At 39.5% G+C, this 19,761-nt stretch overlaps 2 protein-coding genes across 3 annotated transcripts; both read left to right on the top strand.

Moving 5' to 3' along the window:
* The first annotated feature begins 2,618 nt into the window (after positions 1 to 2,618).
* On the top strand, positions 2,619 to 8,736 carry LOC133985181 (uncharacterized). 2 transcript variants are annotated; one of them, XM_062424777.1, is made up of 6 exons: positions 2,619 to 3,414; positions 5,074 to 5,326; positions 6,854 to 6,877; positions 6,972 to 7,013; positions 7,158 to 7,278; positions 7,608 to 8,736. In XM_062424777.1, exons 1-6 carry the CDS (start codon positions 3,187 to 3,189, stop codon positions 7,762 to 7,764), a joined length of 825 nt encoding a protein of 274 aa, XP_062280761.1. In that variant the 5' UTR covers positions 2,619 to 3,186; the 3' UTR covers positions 7,765 to 8,736. The 2 variants fall into 2 exon arrangements, with proteins under 2 accessions (XP_062280761.1, XP_062280759.1); XM_062424775.1 differs by having other exon boundaries at positions 7,158 to 7,281.
* Positions 8,737 to 16,643: 7,907 nt separating this feature from the next.
* Positions 16,644 to 18,419, top strand: LOC133985340 (protein NLRC3-like; the record flags this gene model as incomplete). Its single annotated transcript, XM_062424955.1, has 1 exon — positions 16,644 to 18,419. A coding segment is annotated over one exon (1,776 nt), but the record flags the coding sequence as incomplete, so codon positions are not given.
* Positions 18,420 to 19,761: the final 1,342 nt, after the last annotated feature.

Below are 19,761 nucleotides of genomic sequence, written 5' to 3'. Positions count from 1 at the left end.
ATTATATATAAAAAGGAGATACTGGGGGTCTCCAGGAACTGGTTTAAAGTGGCAAGGTACAGTATGGTGAGTTTAAAGAACACAGATACGGACGTACGGAGTTATCTGCTTTATTACAGCTGTGGTCCTTTAACATTCACACACAGCAGGAAATCAGGGAAATAAGGATGAATGATGCAAAAAGGCAAGGGAAAAACGTTAGCTCTCTACTGCATGGAGAAGGAGAATTGCACAGGTGTGGTGCGTTCAAGAACGTCTGTAATACTCAACTGCGTCAATAACGTAGGACAAATGAAGCCTACGATGCAAACAGACTCTAAACAGGTAAATATCACTCAAAACAATGTGGGCTTTCTAACAATATACAATACATTATCTTTTGAAAGGGTGATCTTGTTCTACCATCAGAACAATGTAAGCACAATAGTCACATCATAATGTGTTGTACAATCAGGGCAATGGTTAGTCAGTAGATTTTAACATACATGATGTTCACTCAATCAGCAGTTCATGTAACATAAGTGGTGTCATGATCAGCAGATTATGACACATGTAGGAGCCATATATTTGATTTCTATGAATGGTAGTGCTCCTCCCAAGCACTGGGGGAGCATGGTAAAAGGCCGGCTGTGCAAAGTTAAAGGGATGATGCCAATCAAGCCCAGGTGTGTGCTATGATGAGGAAACGTTTTTTGACTGTGCTCAGGGCAATGGGCTGTTTTTCTGTTTTGTTTATGGTCAAGTTATGTAAAGGTAATAAAATGGGAAACCTGCGTACACGTCAGATTATTCAGATCCATAGCCTCCAGTAGTGCTAAAATACAGGGCATAGTCACTACAACACACATACACCTAATCATATGACATAGTTACTCATTTGTATCAGAGAAGATGAATAATAAGAATTCCCATTACAGACCACAGTGACTATATGCAAAAAATAAGGTCTGTCTGAGAAAAGAAACATTCCTAAAGGTTCTTATGAAAGTGTCAGAACCACTCGAGGTCGAGGAGATACAGAAACAGACAGAAACAGATCAGATGGTCTTTGATATAAGTTGAATTTGGGGAAAAGTTGTTGTTTTTTCAGTTTAAAAATAACTGTCTGAGTCTTTGCAATGTTCGAGGTCAGAATGACACTGTTACAGTGAATACCAGCCTCACATTTGAGGAACATAACAGTGTGTCTGTTGTGTTTTTTACATGGAAAGGCTGAGGTAGACTTCTAAAAGGAGCCTCCATTTTGTTATAAATACAAGGTCTTCCTGATTAGAGCAAAATCACAAGAAAGGGAGAGAAGGCCGACTAGTAGATATTATTTGAAGCACATTTCTGTAATGAAACAATGTTTTAATGTGGCTTTTTCTTAGCAGATATGGTGAGTGTAGAAGTGCGAGTAAGGAAAGAGTGAGAAAGTGTTTTTTGTCCACAACATGCATGCTGCTGTGTCTTTGTGACATTGGCACAGTTGGCGCTTTTCCACTATACAGTTCTAGCACGACTCGGCTCAACTCGACTCGGTTTGGCACCAGGATGACCTTTTCCATTACAGTTGTTAAAGTGGTGAATGTGCACCAGTAGCCTATGAAATATAGAAGAATAGCGCCATCTTCTGGACAATATGCTCATATGGACACAGAGAAACATAAAAAGGCAGTGCGAGGTGAGAGTAGTTCAGCAATGTTGACTTGAGTTCTTTGTGAAACCCGGAAAAACAGAGGATGCTGTAAATGCATTTCATACTGTGATACACCACCACAGCTACAGGTTTTTCTAATAGAGAAGAGGTATTATTTAGAACATTATTTCATATTATTTATTTATTTATTTGTCCACTTAGACTTGAAAAGAGAGCTATTATTTTACAAGTTGATTTTTCTAACACAGAAGAGACATTATTTCTATCATTATTTTATTCCAGCGATTTTACATTTATTTTACATTTATATATATATATATATATATATTTTACAATTGAGGCATAATAAAGTTCAGTAACCTATGAGAAGCCTATCTGAATTTCTGTCTTTGAGAGATATTATATTATATATTATTATACATATAAACTTTAAATATATTAAAATTATAAGGAATCTTTGAGTAAACTGCGAGTATCATTTAAGTAGGCTATCTCGTGGCCGGGCTGAGTGTCCTCTTTTTTGGAAATCAAAATATGGTCACCCTAGGTTATGGTATAATCTTCAAATCATAATTGTGGTGAGTGATTTGAAGTCATTTTGAGGCAGAACACCCTTTCAGTCCCAAATCTCTTTATTGCATGTTACATAAGCCAGACATAAATCGTGTTAATTGTAGTATATAACAAGGATATCAGACATAACAAACACACAAACATAAAAATAATATTACTGACTGTAATCACGTTAATATCATGCCTGATTACACTATAAACAGCGGACACAGTGTTAGTGTATTGTTCGTACTGGATGTTTGATCCAGATGAAAGCAGCTGTAGAGGCATAGTAGTGTATGCCAGCTTTACCAGACTGTGCGCGCTCCCGCGGACGGAAAGCAGGACGCCTAAAAAACACAGAGCTGTTGCAGTTGGACTTCCCCTTGTTAGCCTGGAGTTAATCTGCTAAGAAGATGACTCATACTCCTATTCCTGCTTGTTCACTAGAGGCCTGAATAACCCGAACGGAGTTTTTTAGAAAATTTGACATGAAAACAGCTCCTGTGACTATTCCAGATTGGATCAAATAGTGGGCGGATTATTTTGTTTGTGCCTGTTTGGATGTTTAACGTGGAGAAGCGACCCTGCTGCTGCTTTGGGACATTTTAGACGGATTATTGAAGAAACTTCAGTTTGAAGACGGATAAACTGAAACATAACTATCCAAATTATCTCCATCGCTGTTCCTACTTGGACATTTTGTGGTTTTCTGCGTGAAACGAATAATTTTTTTTAAAGTCGAGTTTTGGAAAGCTGGTTGCAATGTGGCGAATATGGCGACTGGTGAGATCGAAACTGCAGTGCAGTGGTGTTTCCTCTCTGCTGCTCGTCTCCTCTGAGGAGAAGAGAGGGACACCTATGAACTCAACATTATTTATTATTATTTTTATTATTATTATTAACTCTCTCATGGGGATCATTTCTAGTCTATGAAATAATGGTGAAATTCAAACATTCCTCATTATTTCTTGGGGCGCCTTGTAAGTCCCTCAATGGTCACTAGGGGGCGCCCCTCAAAATCCAAGATGGTAGCACTGTGTATCACCAGGGTTACAGTTGTAGTAATATCCTGTTTACTACACGTTTTGTCTTCATGGACTTGGACGCAACGACGTCATGACGTCACGTTACGGCACGTCCTTTTTCACTTCCTCGCCCTCAAAGAGCTGTACACACTGGTCAGTATCCCACCAACCACGTCAAAAGCTGCAAACCCCAAGGTGAGTAAAGTATTTAAATTAAATCTGAAGCCTCTGATTGATTAAATTGCATTTAACAGCGCTGCAGTCGCTGTCAGAGATGGCTGTTTATAGTCAGGAGTTGCGGCACTGAGGAGGAGAAGCATCAGGTTTGACACAGGGCTGGGCGATATGTCAAGTTTTTACAATATATCGATCAGTGTAAGTTCTGTTGACCAATAGTTTTCGTCAACGACCCTTTTTGTGTGAAAACGAGACGATAACTAAAGCAGGAAGACATCAATGTATTTGACACTTTCCAACAGAAAGAATGAGACGAAAATGTTTGGCAGAGACGACATTCAATCAGAAGTTAGAAAGGGGCGGGGCGACTTGAAGAGATCCAATCAGAAGTTCAAGAAGTTTGAAGGGGCGGGCGACTTTTTATGTTTGGTTTAGCACTAGCAGCCACGCTGTTGGTGCTTCCATGTTTCTATGTGTTTCACTAGCGTATTTTCCACTCGACGAGAGAGGAGACAAAAATATATGATTTTAGAGAAATGAGACGACCTTTTTATTCATTTTTTTAGCAGCCAGGGTAACTTCCGGCAGGCGAGGCAAGAAGAGAGAAAACAAAACAAAAACACAGACGTGTTGAAGTGTAGCGAGTCAACATAATTACCTCCTCTGACTTGAACCTGCAGCCAGTTTAAAGACACCATGGCAACCGCTGATATAGGCCACACATTAAATGAACCCGTGCTTCACTGAAATCACCAGTTTGGGAATATTTTGCGTTCCCCGTGAATTATGTCAACAATATTCACATGTCGACAAAAAAACCACAGTCTGTAAGCTATGTTATGTGCATGTAGCATACCCATCCACAGGCAACATGACAGATATGGCAGGATATCTCTGCAGGCATCATGAAGACGCAGACTTAACCATGAAAACAACACTGTTAACACAGGCAACTCAAACTAAACTAAACTAAACTTTAACAAAATTCAACTTGCTCAAGCAAACATACAACCTTTAATCTGAGGTGGACAACCCTGGACCATTAGTACGCTATTAATTAGCCAAGCAGGTTGCATCTTACCACAAAGGTGTTGCCCTCCATGTACGATGCTGTGAAGGAAATCTTACTGGATGTCTGAGCATTGCAGATTTAGAAGCCTTGCCAACAGATTGCTGGAGTCCAGAACAACACAGAGCTACATGAACGTCACAGCACATTACATTAATGATGATTTGGAATTTGAAAATCCAGTCCTTCAAGCACGCCCCATCTATGAAGCTCACACTTATTTAAATGATTTAAATTTGACACTAAGACCTCAGTGTGATAAATTGCAAACAACTGATGGAGATTGTATCACTCACGATTCCATAAAGACCATTTAGTCTAAAAATGACATCTGTGCAAAAAGGACCAAAAAAAAGAAACTCGAATCATGACCTTAAAATCGAAAATTAAATTGAATCGAGGATTTGGAGAATCATGACACCACTAAATAATACTAAACTTAACAATGTGGCATGAATGTGTAGGAGTTGTATGTGATAGTTGTAAATGCCTCTGTTTTATTAAAGGATGTTAAAAATCTCTCTCTCTCTCTCTCTCTCTCTCTCTCTCTCTCTCTCTCTCTCTCTCTCTCTCTCTCTCTCTCTCTCTCTCTCTCTCTCTCTCTGCAGATGCTTAGTTGTCATTGTGCCACTGACCCAATCATCAGAGTTGTGGATGTGCTGTATGACTACAATAATGACGATGATAACCTCTGGATGAGCAACGGTTCACTTCCTTTCTGCTCCTCCACCTCTCCACCTTCAGCCTCCAGCTGTGTGGTGTGTGTGCGGCAGGGTGTATACGCTGTGTGTGGTCACCTGATGCAGGCTGTGAAGCTGGTGATGGAGGCTTCAGGTCGACAGATAGAAATCATAAAGAGCGGTAAGACAAGAAGCCAACATCTGAGCAGCAGAGATTTAAAAAAAGTAGAAAGACAGGACATGAAAATTCTTGCAAAATGTGTAAATACTGACATTTATGTTTCAATTTTTAAGTGAAGAATGTAGTCTAACATCAGCTCGCACATCGTTAAAACAACAATGATGAAGATATCATCATAGATCATCATAAATCATCATTTATCACACACTCCTAAACTCAAATAAGGATGGACCGATACCGACGATCCCAGGGATTTGTGTATCGGCTGATAGTTTTCACCTGGTTCACTGTCTCTGTGTGAGCAGCACACACTGAGGACTCAGCTCCACCAGTTGAAACTCTTTAATACAGAAATCATCATCATAGCATCATAGATCTGCCCCCCGCCTTTGGAACTCTCTCCCACCAGACATTTGCACTTCGGACTCTGTCTCCACCTTTAAATCCCGCCTGAAAACGCACTTATTCAGAGTGGCATACTCTGTCTCAAACTAACTATACATCACGTTCTTGTTTATTTGTTGTACTGATGCACTTTATAGTCAAATTCATACTTATTTCTTTATCTTTGCACTAAATGTTACCTGATTTATATTGTTTGATGTACTGTTGTCTTGTTTTATGAGCCTTGTAAGGTGTCCTTGAGTGCTCTGAAAGGCGCCTTTAAATAAAAGCATTATTATTATTATTATTATTATTATAGCCATAAAAGAAGATCTCACACATAAAGCTGCTGCTGTGTGTTTCACATTCAGAGGTTTGAGGCTGAGCTGCAGGGTTGAGTGGAGGTATGTGGGGAAGTTTATTAGTGCTGTTGAACGTAACCGCTGTGAAACAATCAGAAAATAACGTTTTATTGATCTGATTCACCGGCTTTCTTACTGTCAGCGCTCCCTCTCTTCATTCACTCTCTAGCTCGCTCGACCACAGCTAACACAACAGCGTCCTGTAGCCGCTTACTGACGGAGCAACTCTGTCCTCCATTCAGTGTCCGGACCTTTTATGCAGAACAGTGAGGAGGAATAAAGTAGTAATATTCCTGCATTGAACAGACTATCTGAGAGCAGAGGAGAGCAACGGGACGAGAAGCAGCAGAAGCAGCTATTGAAGTCAATATCAGGGTCAGTATCTGATATTAATATCAGATCGGTACATCCCTAAACTCAAGTAAAGTACAAGTACCTCAAAACTGTACTTAAATAAATGTACTTAATAACTTTCCATCGCTGGTTTTCATACCAATGATGAAAAACCAGCAGTTAATGAAGTCAATTCAATATGTCTTAAACACGCAAAGCCTGTGAAGTTTTTCTCAATTATAATAATAATAAAAACCTTTTATTTCTGTAGTACAATTCATGAATTAAATGCAGCACAAGGCATAAAATAAAGGCAAAGAATCCTAATTACCATAAAACAAAGATAATAAAATTATAATGATTATAATAAAGACAAGGAAAATTAACATGATTTAAAAACACTTTAAAAATATTAAAGGTGTTTCTATCTGTTTTATGTTTCCTGCAGAGTGTCCCTGGCTTCTTGGTGATGGTAAGTGTCTTTTAGATCTCAGTTTGTCATCAGTGAAGGATTACTTTGACAGAGTGAGACATCTTAACGATACTCACTCTTTTCTTTCTTTCAGCCACAGTTCAGAGTGCTACTGAATCGCCAGCAATCAACCCAGGTAAGCAGTCACACCAGTGAGGCTAAAAAAACCAACAACTCTCAGTTCCACGCTGTAATCTTTACAGTTGTGGCTGCAGCTCATGTTTGATATCACACTTTTTCCTTTCTCATTTCTCTCTGTTGTTTCTTCTAAATCGGTTAGATACAACAGGACAATGGCCAATCATCATCCCCATCCTCCTCATCCTCCTCTTCCTCTTCTTCCTCCTGATGGGTTACTGCATCTTCAAGAGAAATCGCAATACTTCTGAACCCAAGATCAAGAAGTAAGATGGGTCATATTTGCGCTTTGCCATCTTGTTCTCGAACATCAACACAAACTTAAAGTGAACGTCAATCAAATAATGGTTACCATGACTACAGCACTAGACTGTGCACATCTCTGACGCATGCCTGTTAAAACAATTCAGGTCCAACATCAGATGCACATTAAATATTGTTTATTTTTTACCAGTTGTCTGCCACCCACCAGTATCAGAATCACATGTATAGACCATCTCCTCTTTACATTGTTGTTTCCCTCTGTTTTATATTCATAACCACATCAGTCTCAGTGAATTGTAGGTTCATGTTTCTCCTCTTTTGTGTCCAGAGTGGAAAAAAACGGAGACACCTTCTACCTGAACATACCTGATGCTGACATTGTCAAACCTGAAGCTGAAGTCCAGAGTGGAAAAAAAGAAGCAGCTGCCCGCCTGAACGTACCTGATGCTAATGCTGATGAACAAGAATCTAAGGCTGTAAACTGATATTTTGAATGTAGAGAGAATTTGGCTAAATGTGCAATCATGTTGAATATCATAGGTTTGTCATTTCTACATATCAAAACAAGTGCCTGGAATAAGATTTCTTAATCCATAACCTCATCATTGGATGCAGTGCTTTAAGTGGGAAAATATACTGTAACTGCCGGTGCTCCCCATATTCACCTGTTGGCATATGAGTCAGGCGGTCGGTATCGGCTAATCATCAATAACACATTCTGAATTTCTATAGTAAATAAAAGAAAGCAAGACAATGACGATTTTCACAAAATTAATTTATTAAACAAACTACTTCCATCCTGAAATCATGGACGCCACACTTCACACATACATTTAAAGGGAACTTGAATCAAAGTATAAATGATAATATTGTTTAGTAGATGTAAGCACTTTTTCCATTTTGTATTGGCTTCAGATTTCTGTGATCAAACGTTTACAGTAAATAATGTTTATATTAATCGTCCAACATCTCGTTATATTTTCCAACTAAAATGTATTTTAAAACACTGTCCTGTGCACCTGTATAGGCCTGTACCTGTATTTACTGCTGTGGTAGAATCTGACTGTCAGAGAGTTGAGTCATCATCCAACTCTGTGTCGATTCTCGCTCTTTTTTTTAAGTGTCATAATTAATCGCAGTCCCGGTATGCGAGGGGTTAAAATGTAGACGTGGTGGTACTGCTTACCTATGCGTACCAGCCCGCTTAAAGCACTGATTGGATGGATAATGATAACATGTATTTGAATGTAATTAATACCATTTTTTTATATAGAGAGAGAATTTTAAATGTATATGGAATAATGGTTAATATAAATATATTTTTGACAAAGATCCTATGATGTTGTGAAATGTGAAGTGAACTTCTATCTATGCAAATAATATCAAGCTCACTGAGTCAGCGAAGTTCAATTCATTATTTGTATTTGGCACATCTTAAAATCCAATAAAACATGATTTCAAATGATTGAGGAGTTGTTTTATCACTGTGTTATTTATTTAAACATTAAAATATATATCAAGACATTTTCTGGTAACATTTATACAAAACCAAAAGAAAAAATAACAATCACATAGGCCTATACTTGTTCATACATTTGAGTAACATGCATGTGCAAAACTTAAAAATCCAGTTGTAGGAGCAATTTAATTCCACCAGGTGGCAGTAGTGCAACACATGCACTATGTTAAACAACAAAGAAGCTCTCCGCAGCTCAGCAGACGGTGGGTGGTGGACTGAGTGAGTTTGTTTACTGTTGATTTCATACTAAGTGGTGACCTAGCTGATGGGACTCAATGCTAGAAAGTAAATAAACAATGTCCCCATCTCTCACTGACAGCAGTTCATCATACTCGTTAGCGACATTAGCCGTTATCCACAGGAAGCTAACCACGTAGCTACTTTCATACCTTGACAGCTGAGCGGAAGCTAATGTATTACACCAAGCTAAGTATTCACACCAAACGCTTTCACAGTTCACTTTGTTTGTTTGTTTGTTTGTTTATTCATTTACACATATACAAAATACACAGTGATCATGTCTCCTTTTCAACATCTGTTTTTCTATTTTTGAAAGTTTCCCCTGAACATGTGTAACAGATTGACGTTACTGCTGCTCGTCATCTCTTCACTCTGCTTTTGAGTTATAGTTATACATGAACTGTGAAATAGTGATAATGATATTAATTGATAACAAGAAGAAAAAAACATTTCTGATTGGAGTTTGAATTAATTGAAATAATACTGATACGGTACAGTACTGATGTTTATTTTGCTATTTTATTTTTATTTATTCTCTATTTTGTAAGTGTTAATTTCTAGAATTGATAACAATATTAAATATACTTCATTAGTTAGGCTTCTTGATTAATAAAGCAGCCTCATATCAGTGAACAATCTACATAGAGAAGGTTTATTTTCATTCCAGCTCAAAAATTCATTTTAACGGCCACCATATCGGTTATCAGTGAGTTTTCCATTCTAAAATTGATATAGGTAAAAAATTCCATATCAGTTGGACTTTAATTTTTATGAGTCCAGACAGAAAGGTTTGTTCATCATTATATGTGAATGATGGGGCTATATCCAAGAGAGAGACATGAGGCAGTTGGCTATAATAAAGGTGAAACAATAGTCATATAACCGGGAATTGAAACTTTCAACTAGTAAGTCTTGTTATACTTACTTTGATTTGCAATGTATTTCCTTTTAATGATTTTAAAGCGAATCATTATTTAATGCTGCAACCTATTTTATGCTCTATTCTAGTCTACTTTTTATTTTATTTTTCTCTCTATTTTTCTGTACTTTGTTTTTATTTTTTATTTTTTATTAGTGTATGTTTTAATGTTTCCATGTTTTTACTATTATTGGGTTTTATTTTTATTTTTATTTTTCAAATTGCATGTTTTTATGTTTTTTGTTTCCAATTCTTGCTGTTTAATGTTTGTTTTATGTAAAGAACATTGAGTTGCCCCTGGGTTTGAAATGCGCTATATAAATAAAGCTGCCTTGCCTTGCCTAAATTCAGTAGGAAGAGAAAGATAGGTGATGTCCAACCAATGGAAGTAAAGTAAAGGAATTTAAATATCTGGGGATAAGGCTAGATGAAAGATATACATGAAATTTGAAACAAAACATAATTAAAGAGTTATATCTGGATAATTGGGGAGCAGATATGGAGGTACTAAGAGGACATGAATAAGATCAACAATTGACTATGGATGTTTTATTTATGGGGCAGCAGCCAAGTCTCATCTATGCAGAAATGATATATTGATATAGACTTGATATTGGTGCCATCAGAACAACTCCAAGAAATGCTGTGCTGATTCGCTGGATTCGGCTTAGAGGATTTGGAGAGGAAAATACCTCAGTAATAAGGGTACTAAATGAATGCTGGGAATATAACACATTTAAGGGAGATTGAAGATTGTATAGAAGATAAAAGATGAATCAGAAGAATGTGACATTAATCCAATCCAATAAATTAATGTTCCTTCATGGTTATTTCTTATAACTAAAGTGTATCTAAATATCAGGAAAGATTGGGTAGGAAGAGAAATGGGACACTGTAAACCAGTATATTAGAAATTATTGTTATAACTGTTTGCACATAATTAATCATTACCCAAAAGGCTGTAACAGGAGTATACACTCCACAATAGTGTGTATACAGTACTTTTTAAGTTTACAGACTATGAAATCAACCAGGGAAGAGCTATTGTTAGAAATGTTTCAATATTTATTTAGAATTAAAAAATTGGGGATAGAAGTAGGCAAATACAATCTTGCACATATTGTATTGAACATGGATCACCCCAGCTGAGCTAAACAACTCACCTGCTGCTGCTCCTGCTGAGCCAGCTCTGCCCATCCTCTCTCTCCTACAGCTGACTGCCCAAACTACACCCACCTCCACAGAAAGGTAATGAATTTGCAGAAAGGGTGGCTAAAAGATCACTAAACATGACACAAGTAATCAACATATCATTTGGAAAAGGTGAAGGTAAAGCACTAATTTTGAAAAAGTATTGAAAGTATGGCAGAAAATAAGTTGAGGACAGTAAGGGGAGAACATAATATTATACAAAAGACAACACAGAGTTTTAAAGGGAGAAATAGAAGGGAGGAAGTAGACATATCCAGATTAAAGTCTGACTACACTGGTTCAAATAGGGCTATGTTTCTATTGGGGAAAGTAAGCATGCATGACATCCAGTAGAAGTATGCATGTACTGTAAAGCTGAAAATGTAGAACATGTAATAATGCATTATGACAAACATAATGAAGAAAGGGTAAGGCTGCAACAAAGGATGAGACAGGCTGGACAAGTGCAACAGGGTAGACCTGTATCGGCTTGGCTGTATCACTGTCTGAGTGTCTGTGTCCTGTGGGTGTGGTTTTCACTTGTAGTATGGAGTAAGTGCATGCTGATGGCCTGATAGGATACAGGTGTGCTCTGGGTGATTGTTAGGGAATTTTCCATATTTGGGGTCAAGCATGGACCTTGACGTCACAGTAAAGGCCACACTATCATCTTGGCAGAAAGACATACTGTCTCTCTCCTTGAGATGGTGAAGGCAGCTGTCTGTGGTTGTTTTAGGGAATGCAGGAGTCACTTTGATAGTGTGACCTTTACTGTGAGATCAAGGTCCATGCTTGACCCCAAATATGGAAAATTCCAACCTGCAGATACTTGGCCAGCAACACACACACTAGAGCAGTCATTCTCTTTGTATCCTCTGGTGTGCAGAGGCCTGTACTACGAAACTGGATTTTCTCTTATCGAGGTAACTTCATGGTTAACCCTGGGTTTTCCATACTACGACGCTGGTTCACTTCTTACCGGGGTAAATCACCATGGTAACTTATGCTGAACGGCTAACATGCTCCGGAGCAGGTGATGTTCTGGATAAGAGATCAACGAGTATAAAAGCACCACCTCCTGACCAATCAGTTCTCTTGGAAAATGGCCTGCCCAATCATAGAAGATCCTGTCCACATTGGTGCGCGGATCATGAGAGGTTAAAACTATCCTAAAGGTACAGATTTTCAAGCGACATTAAGTTAGTTTAATATTCAACATTCATTTGAAATTCAAAATACAAACCTATTATGCGCTTCAACCATTTGAGTGAATGATGTCAAACCAAATGTATTACATACAGACTAACATCACCCATGTGCCTCAAGGCTTATTTTTTAAATATATCTTTTCGTCATTTTTTTAACAATTTAAATAAATAAATAACCTTACCACCACTCCAGTTTCAGAACTTGTGTCAGGAAACCTCACAAAAAGTCTCAATAAGAACATCTTGAGAGTTATCGCTGCAAAAGTGCAGAAAAACAGAATTTTATTCATATTTTTTAATTGACCAATTGCCACACATCAGGAAGACAAGCTGAGCACATCCAGTCACACACACCTTTATTCTCCCCTACCAACTGACTCTTGACTCCACTGGCTTTGGCTTTGTTTTAGCCTTTTTCATTCATCAGAATTTATAAAAAATAAATTGTTGCGCTTTTTTTTTGGCAACAAAGTATATTCTGTCTTTTGCCTATTTCCTCACACACTGGTTGGTCAATTTTGAACTCAGTGGGTTTTACACAAGGTTGGGATGGGACAGGATGGGACTTGAAAGGAATTTTAAGAACACATGGAGATAAGGTGTGAGAAACAAAGAGAGGAGTAATAGATTTCCTAATAAAAACCAGATTGCTTAACACAATACCTTGTTTATTTATTTTATTATTTACTCATTCATTCTCAGAATAATGTCATATTGATCCTGGTCTACATACTACATGCTGTACATTAGGTGACGTATTGCAATGCAAAGAAGTGAATTTCAAAGTATGCAGTTAGAAGAGGGAGGAGCACACAGGTAGGGGCAGGTAGGAGCACCTGAAGTGAAAGTATTCAGAAAATTCCATTTTAAAGTCTGCAGAGCAGAAGGAGGAAAAGAACAAGTCTGAGGCAGGTGAGTGTTAATATCAGGACTGCAGATCATGATTACTGTCATTATTGATCAATCTGTTGTTGTTGTTTTTTTTAATTGTTTGATTGATTAAACAGTCAGAAAAATATTAAATCAGTGTTTGAGTCTTCAAATGTAGTTTACTGTTTTTCATTTCCTGGTTTCTGCGTCTTCACAGCGATGTAATGTGACTTACTGCTGCTCTCTAAATAGAGAGAAGTCACATTTAAGAAGCCCACAGATGTTTATCTGATGTCTGTTTGTTGGATTGAAACCAGAGTTAAAGTTTATTTTTGTGAAGAACAGAAAACAAACATGGTTGTAGTTAAAGTGGTTTGACCTGTTACACCACACTGTAATGGAGGTAGTTTTAAGACAAAGTTAAAACCTAAAAATGAAATGCGTCAGAGAGGAGAGATCCAGCTGCAGCCAATCAACAAGCTCAGGCCTGTTACACAGGAGAAAAGGTGGGACAGGACAGAAAGGGAGGAGGGAGCTAACCGACGAGAGGGGGAAAGGCTCTCTGCCCAGCCAGAGTGAGGGAGGGTGACATATATATCAGAGACTGATGTTAATTTTAGTGATCCTACACAACCAGTTCCTGTTTTATGAATTCACATTTGAAAGATTGACTGAAAATATAATGGCTTCTGAGATTAAATTGTCCCAGACACAGGCAAGACTGTACTGTCTGTACTTAGCTGAGAGGCAGGACTGGATTTATTATACTGTGTATGTGTGTGTGTCTCCAGTGTTACTGGTTTATCTGTCAGACTCCAGAAGATGAATGAAGAGGAGGAAGAGGACGACGGAGCAGAGTCTCTAATATCCAGCTGTCTGTCTATGAAGAGTGACTGGTCTAATCATCATCCTCCAGAATTCAGTAATGAACCTGAACCCTCAGACACAAAGTAAGAAAACTAAGTAAACTGACCTGACGATGATTCAGTGGTTAAATATGTATTTTAAAACCAAACACCACTGACTGACAACACACACTCTACTACAGTCGTCTCCATCAGTTATTATTGAGCATCTGAAGATCTTCTGCTGCAGGTTCAGCCATCTACATATAAAGTGGCAGCTGATGTGTTTAGTCTGTAAATGATAGTCAGAATACATGCATGCATCAAACTCTACAGGAGATAAATATAGTGTTTCTACATGAAGTTAAAACATCTTGACTCACATCTGTTTTCAGCTGTAGATGCAAATAAAACTTCAAACTGAAATATTAACACAATCATCTGTTAAGATCAACTAAATAGTACTGATCTGACATGTTACTGTCACAGTAGCAGAGCATGTGGACCCAAATAGAGAGACCAGAAGCAAAAGCAGGGCTGAAGAAAAGGGTCTTTATTCTGGGATGTACTGGAAAAAAACAAAAGCTGGCTGAGCTGGGCAAAACCCAAATACAAGACCATGAAGCGAATTGTGCTGTTTATTAATAAGTACTCCTTAATCAGGGCACCACCCTCCAAAGGGACACATTCATTAATAATGAATAAATCAATAATTTTTGATACATTTCAAGTTTATGAATCAGTGATGTTTTATTTCAAAGAATAGAGACAACAACTGAGTACATTTTAAGGAGACACAGGGAGGAGTGTTAACTGGCCTGTTAACTAATGAGACGTTACTAAGTTGAGAGGCAGGACTGGATTTATTATACTATGTATGTGTGTGTGTCTCCAGTGTTACTGGTTTACCTCTCAGACTCCAGAAGATGAAGGAAGAGGAGGAAGAGGAGGACGGAGCAGAGTCTCTAATATCCAGCTGTCTGTCTATGAAGAGTGACTGGTCTAATCATCATCCTCCAGAATTCAGTAATGAACCTGAACCCTCAGACACAAAGTAAGAAAACTAAGTAAACTGACCTGACGATGATTCAGTGGTTAAATATGTATTTTAAAACCAAACACCACTGACTGACAACACACACTCTACTACAGTCGTCTCCATCAGTTATTATTGAGCATCTGAAGTTCTTCTGCTGCAGGTTCAGCCATCTACATATAAAGTGGCAGCTGATGTGTTTAGTCTGTAAATGATAGTCAGAATACATGCATGCATCAAACTCTACAGGAGATAAATCTAGTGTTTCTACATGAAGTTAAAACATCTTGACTCACATCTGTTTTCAGCTGTAGATGCAAATAAAACTTCAAACTGAAATATTAACACAATCATCTGTTAAGATCAACTAAATAGTACTGATCTGACATGTTACTGTCACAGTAGCGGAGCATGTGGACCCAAATAGAGAGACCAGAAGCAAAAGCAGGGCTGAAGAAAGGGGTCTTTATTCTGGGATGTACTGGAAAAAAACAAAAGCTGGCTGAGCTGGGCAAAACCCAAATACAAGACCATGAAGCGAATTGTGCTGTTTATTAATAAGTACTCCTTAATCAGGGCACCACCCTCCAAAGGGACACATTCATTAATAATGAATAAATCAATAATTTTTGATACATTTCAAGTTTATGAATCAGTGATGTTTTATTTCAAAGAATAGAGACAACAACTGAGTACATTTTAAGGAGACACAGGGAGGAGTGTTAACTGGCCTGTTAACTAATGAGACGTTACTAAGTTGAGAGGCAGGACTGGATTTATTATACTATGTATGTGTGTGTGTCTCCAGTGTTACTGGTTTACCTCTCAGACTCCAGAAGATGAAGGAAGAGGAGGAAGAGGAGGACGGAGCAGAGTCTGTAATAGCCAGCTGTCTGTCTATGAAGAGTGATTGGTCTAATCATCATCCGCCAGAATTCAGTAATGAACCTGTTCCCTCGGACACAAAGTAAGAGACTGTTTCCATTGTGTTATTTCAAACTGAATGTGGCTGAATCTCAGAGCCTGAAGAACAAAAAATGTGTAACTGACCAGATATCGACAGTCTGGTCCGTTTGTGGGGGAAGAGCTGAATGCAGCTTGTGAGCTGTCGGTTGGCCTCCACTAATGTCATGTGTCATAAAGAATGTGTTCATGTCCACAGAGAGAGGAAGAGGAGGGATGTTTCTGTGGAGGAGCAGCTGTCCTGCTGTTCTTTGTATCAGGAAGTCCTGAAGGATCCAGTCTCTACCAGCTGTGGACATTGGTTCTGCAGACAGTGCATCACCTCATACTGGGACCAGTCTGCTTCATCAGGAGACTCCTCCTGTCCCCAATGTGCAGAAAGATCCAGAACCAGACCTGGACTGCAGACAGACAGTCAGACCAGCACTCTACAAAGTAAGACTGAAGATCTGTCTGCTGATGTCATCATCTCTGAAACAGGACAGGAATCTACCTCCTCTATCCTACTGAACATTAACAGTCACACTGATTTCTGTTTAATTCTACCTTTTTTCTTTTCTTTCAGCAGAAAGTGGTCTGCAGGAGGTTTTAGATGAACATCAGATCAGTCTGAGCAGCACATGTGAATGTGTGACTCAAGGAACTGATGAAGCAGGAAGTGAAATCCTCCTCATCAGCATCTTCACTGAGGTCTACATCACAGAGGGACAGAGTGAAGAGGTTAATACCCAACATGAGGTGTGGCAGCTTGAAACAGCTTCCAAGATGAAGACCCTCCATGATGCTCCAATCAAGTGTCAGGACATCTTTAAAGTCTTACCTGACCAACAGAAACACATCAGAGTGGTTCTGATGAACGGCGTCGCTGGTGTTGGAAAAACCTTCTCAGTGTTGAAGTTCACTCTGGACTGGGCACAGCGCTCTGAAAACCAAGATATCAGTCTTCTGATTCTGTTCTCGTTCAGGGCGCTGAACCTGATCAAAGATGAGCAGTACAGTCTGCTCATGCTGATCCATGTTTTCTATCCAACATTACAGAAGCTCATTCCAGAGAAGCTCGCTGTCTGTAAAGTTTTGTTCATCTTTGACGGCCTGGATGAAAGCAGACTTTCACTGGATTTCAACAACAGTGAGGTTGTGTCTAATGTCACACAGAAGTCATCAGTCAGCGTGCTGTTGACAAACCTCATCAAGGGGAAGCTGCTTCCATCGGCTCTCATATGGATAACTACCCGACCTGCAGCAGCCAATCAGATCCCTCCTTCATGTGTGGACAGGGTAACAGAAGTACGAGGCTTCACTGACGCCCAGAAGGAGGAGTACTTCAGGAGGAGATTCAGTGATGAAGAGCAGTCCAACAGAGTCATCTCACACATCAAGACATCCAGGAGCCTCCACATCATGTGTCTCATCCCAGTCTTCTGCTGGATCACTGCTACAGTTCTGGACCACATGTTGACTTCAGACCAGAGAGGAGAGCTGCCCAAGACCCTGACTAACATGTACTCACACTTCCTGTTGGTTCAGACAAAGAGGAAGAAGAACAAGTATGATGAGAGACATGAGACGATTCCACAGGAGCTGACGAAGGCTGACGGGGAACTTCTTCTGAAGCTGGGGAGGCTGGCGTTTGAACAGCTGGAGAAAGGAAACATCATGTTCTACCAAGAAGACCTGGAGCAGTGTGGTCTTGATGTCACAGAGGCCTTGGTGTTATCAGGAGTTTGTACACAGATATTCAAAAGAGAGAGTGTGATCTTCCAGAAAACAGTCTACAGCTTTGTTCATCTGAGTGTTCAGGAGTTTCTGGCTGCAGTCTACATGTACCACTGTTACATCAACAGGAACACAGAGGTACTGGGGGTCTTCCTGGGGAAAAAACACAGTTACGCATCTCTGGATGTCTTCCTGAGGAGAGCCATGCTGAAATCTCTGAACAGTAAAAATGGCCACCTGGACCTGTTCGTCCGTTTCCTTCATGGCCTCTCTCTGGAGTCCAACCAGAGTCTCTTGGGAAGCCTGCTGGGTCAGACAAAGCACAGTCCAGAAACCATCCAGAGAGTCATCAACAACCTGAAGGAAATGAACAGGAAAGATATCTCTCCTGACAGAAGTATCAACATCTTCCACTGTCTGATGGAGATGAACGACCGCTCAGTACATCAGGAGATCCAAGAGTTCCTGAAGTCAGAGAACAGATCAAAGAAGAAACTCTCTGAGATCCAGTGCTCAGCTCTGGCCTACATGCTGCAGATGTCAGAGGAGGTTCTGGATGAGTTGGACCTGAAGAAGTACAAAACATCAGAAGAGGGACGATGGAGACTGATCCCAGCTGTGAGGAACTGCAGAAAGGCTCGGTAAGTCCAGATGTGATTAACATTACAAATCAGTGCAGATCAGTAGTTAGGTTCTTATGATATAAATCATATAACATTCTTATTATTGTTTTACAGTTATCAGTGAATGCAGTTAAGTTATTATTACATGATATATATGATACGCCAGCTCAAAACTAAAGGCTGTCGTTTGGAGCGCCTCTATGTAAAAATCGGCCTTGCAGTTCACAAAGAAATGTATTATAATCACATACTTCAATACAAGGATGATCTTTCTTCAGCCAAGACCACATACTACTCAATCTTAATCAGGACAGCTGATGGGAACACTAGAGCCTTATTCTCAACTCGTAATAATATTCTGAAACCTCCTGACACTCTACCACCTCACTTACTCACAGTTACACAGTGTGATACCTTCATGACCTTCTTCAATGCCAAAATTGAAAATATCCACCAGACACTGACTGCTACAAATAACTCTGCATCCTCTCTGCACTCTTGGCCTACATCTTCCTTCACCTCTCCACTCGCCAGCTTCATACTGCCAACTGTCTCCGAAATAACTGGTGTCATTCATAAATCCAAGTCATGTACCTGCCAGTTAGACCCCCTACCTACCCACCTGGTAAAAATCTTCCTACCTGCCCTGTCCTCGTTAATAACTGACATCATTCATTCCTCACTGACTACTGGTGTTGTTCCATCATCACTAAAGACAGCTGCAATAAAACCAACACTCAAGAAACCTGACGCCGATACGAATGATTTGAACAATTTCCATCCCATCTCAAACCTGCCATTTCTCTCCAAAATACTAGAAAGAACTGTTGCAGCTCAGGTCCACACCCATCTGTCTGACAACAATCTCTATGAACAATTTCAGTCTGGCTTCTGTCCCCTCCACAGCACCGAGACAGCCCTAGTGAAAATCACCAATGACCTCCTGATGGCATCTGACTCTGGACTTCTCTCCATTCTGATTCTCCTCGACCTGAGCGCAGCTTTCGACACCGTTTCCCATGACATCCTCCTGGACAGGTTATCCTCCATTGGAATCACTGACATCCCCCTGGCTTGATTCAGATCATATCTCTCTGGATGCACACAGTTTGTTCAATTCAAGAACCTGAGATCCGGCTCCTCTCCAGTCTCTTGTGGTGTTCCCCAGGGCTCTGTCCTTGGCCCCCTCCTGTTCATTATTTATCTTCTGCCTCTTGGTCACATTCTCAGGAAATTTGACATACAATTCCACTGTTACGCTGATGATACCCAACTCTATCTTTCCACTAAGCCTTCTTCCACTCTGCCACCCATCGCCCTATCGGACTGCTTACTGGAAATGAAATCCTGGC

Source organism: Scomber scombrus, chromosome 8, assembly GCF_963691925.1.
Source record: "Scomber scombrus chromosome 8, fScoSco1.1, whole genome shotgun sequence".
Classification (NCBI taxonomy): Eukaryota; Metazoa; Chordata; class Actinopteri; order Scombriformes; family Scombridae; genus Scomber; species Scomber scombrus.
This window is presented reverse-complemented; position numbering and strand designations above follow the sequence as displayed.

What these genes read in the sequence shown, in the direction of transcription:
- LOC133985181 (XM_062424775.1), top strand. Translation starts at nt 3,187, where the DNA reads ATGGTCACTAGGGGGCGCCCCTCAAAATCCAAGATGGTAGCACTGTGT. An exon ending in GATAGAAATCATAAAGAGCG is followed by an intron (nt 5,327 to 6,853) that starts GTAAGACAAGAA and finishes TGTTTCCTGCAG; the next exon opens with AGTGTCCCTGGCTTCTTGGT. An exon ending in TCTGAACCCAAGATCAAGAA is followed by an intron (nt 7,282 to 7,607) that starts GTAAGATGGGTC and finishes TTTTGTGTCCAG; the next exon opens with AGTGGAAAAAAACGGAGACA.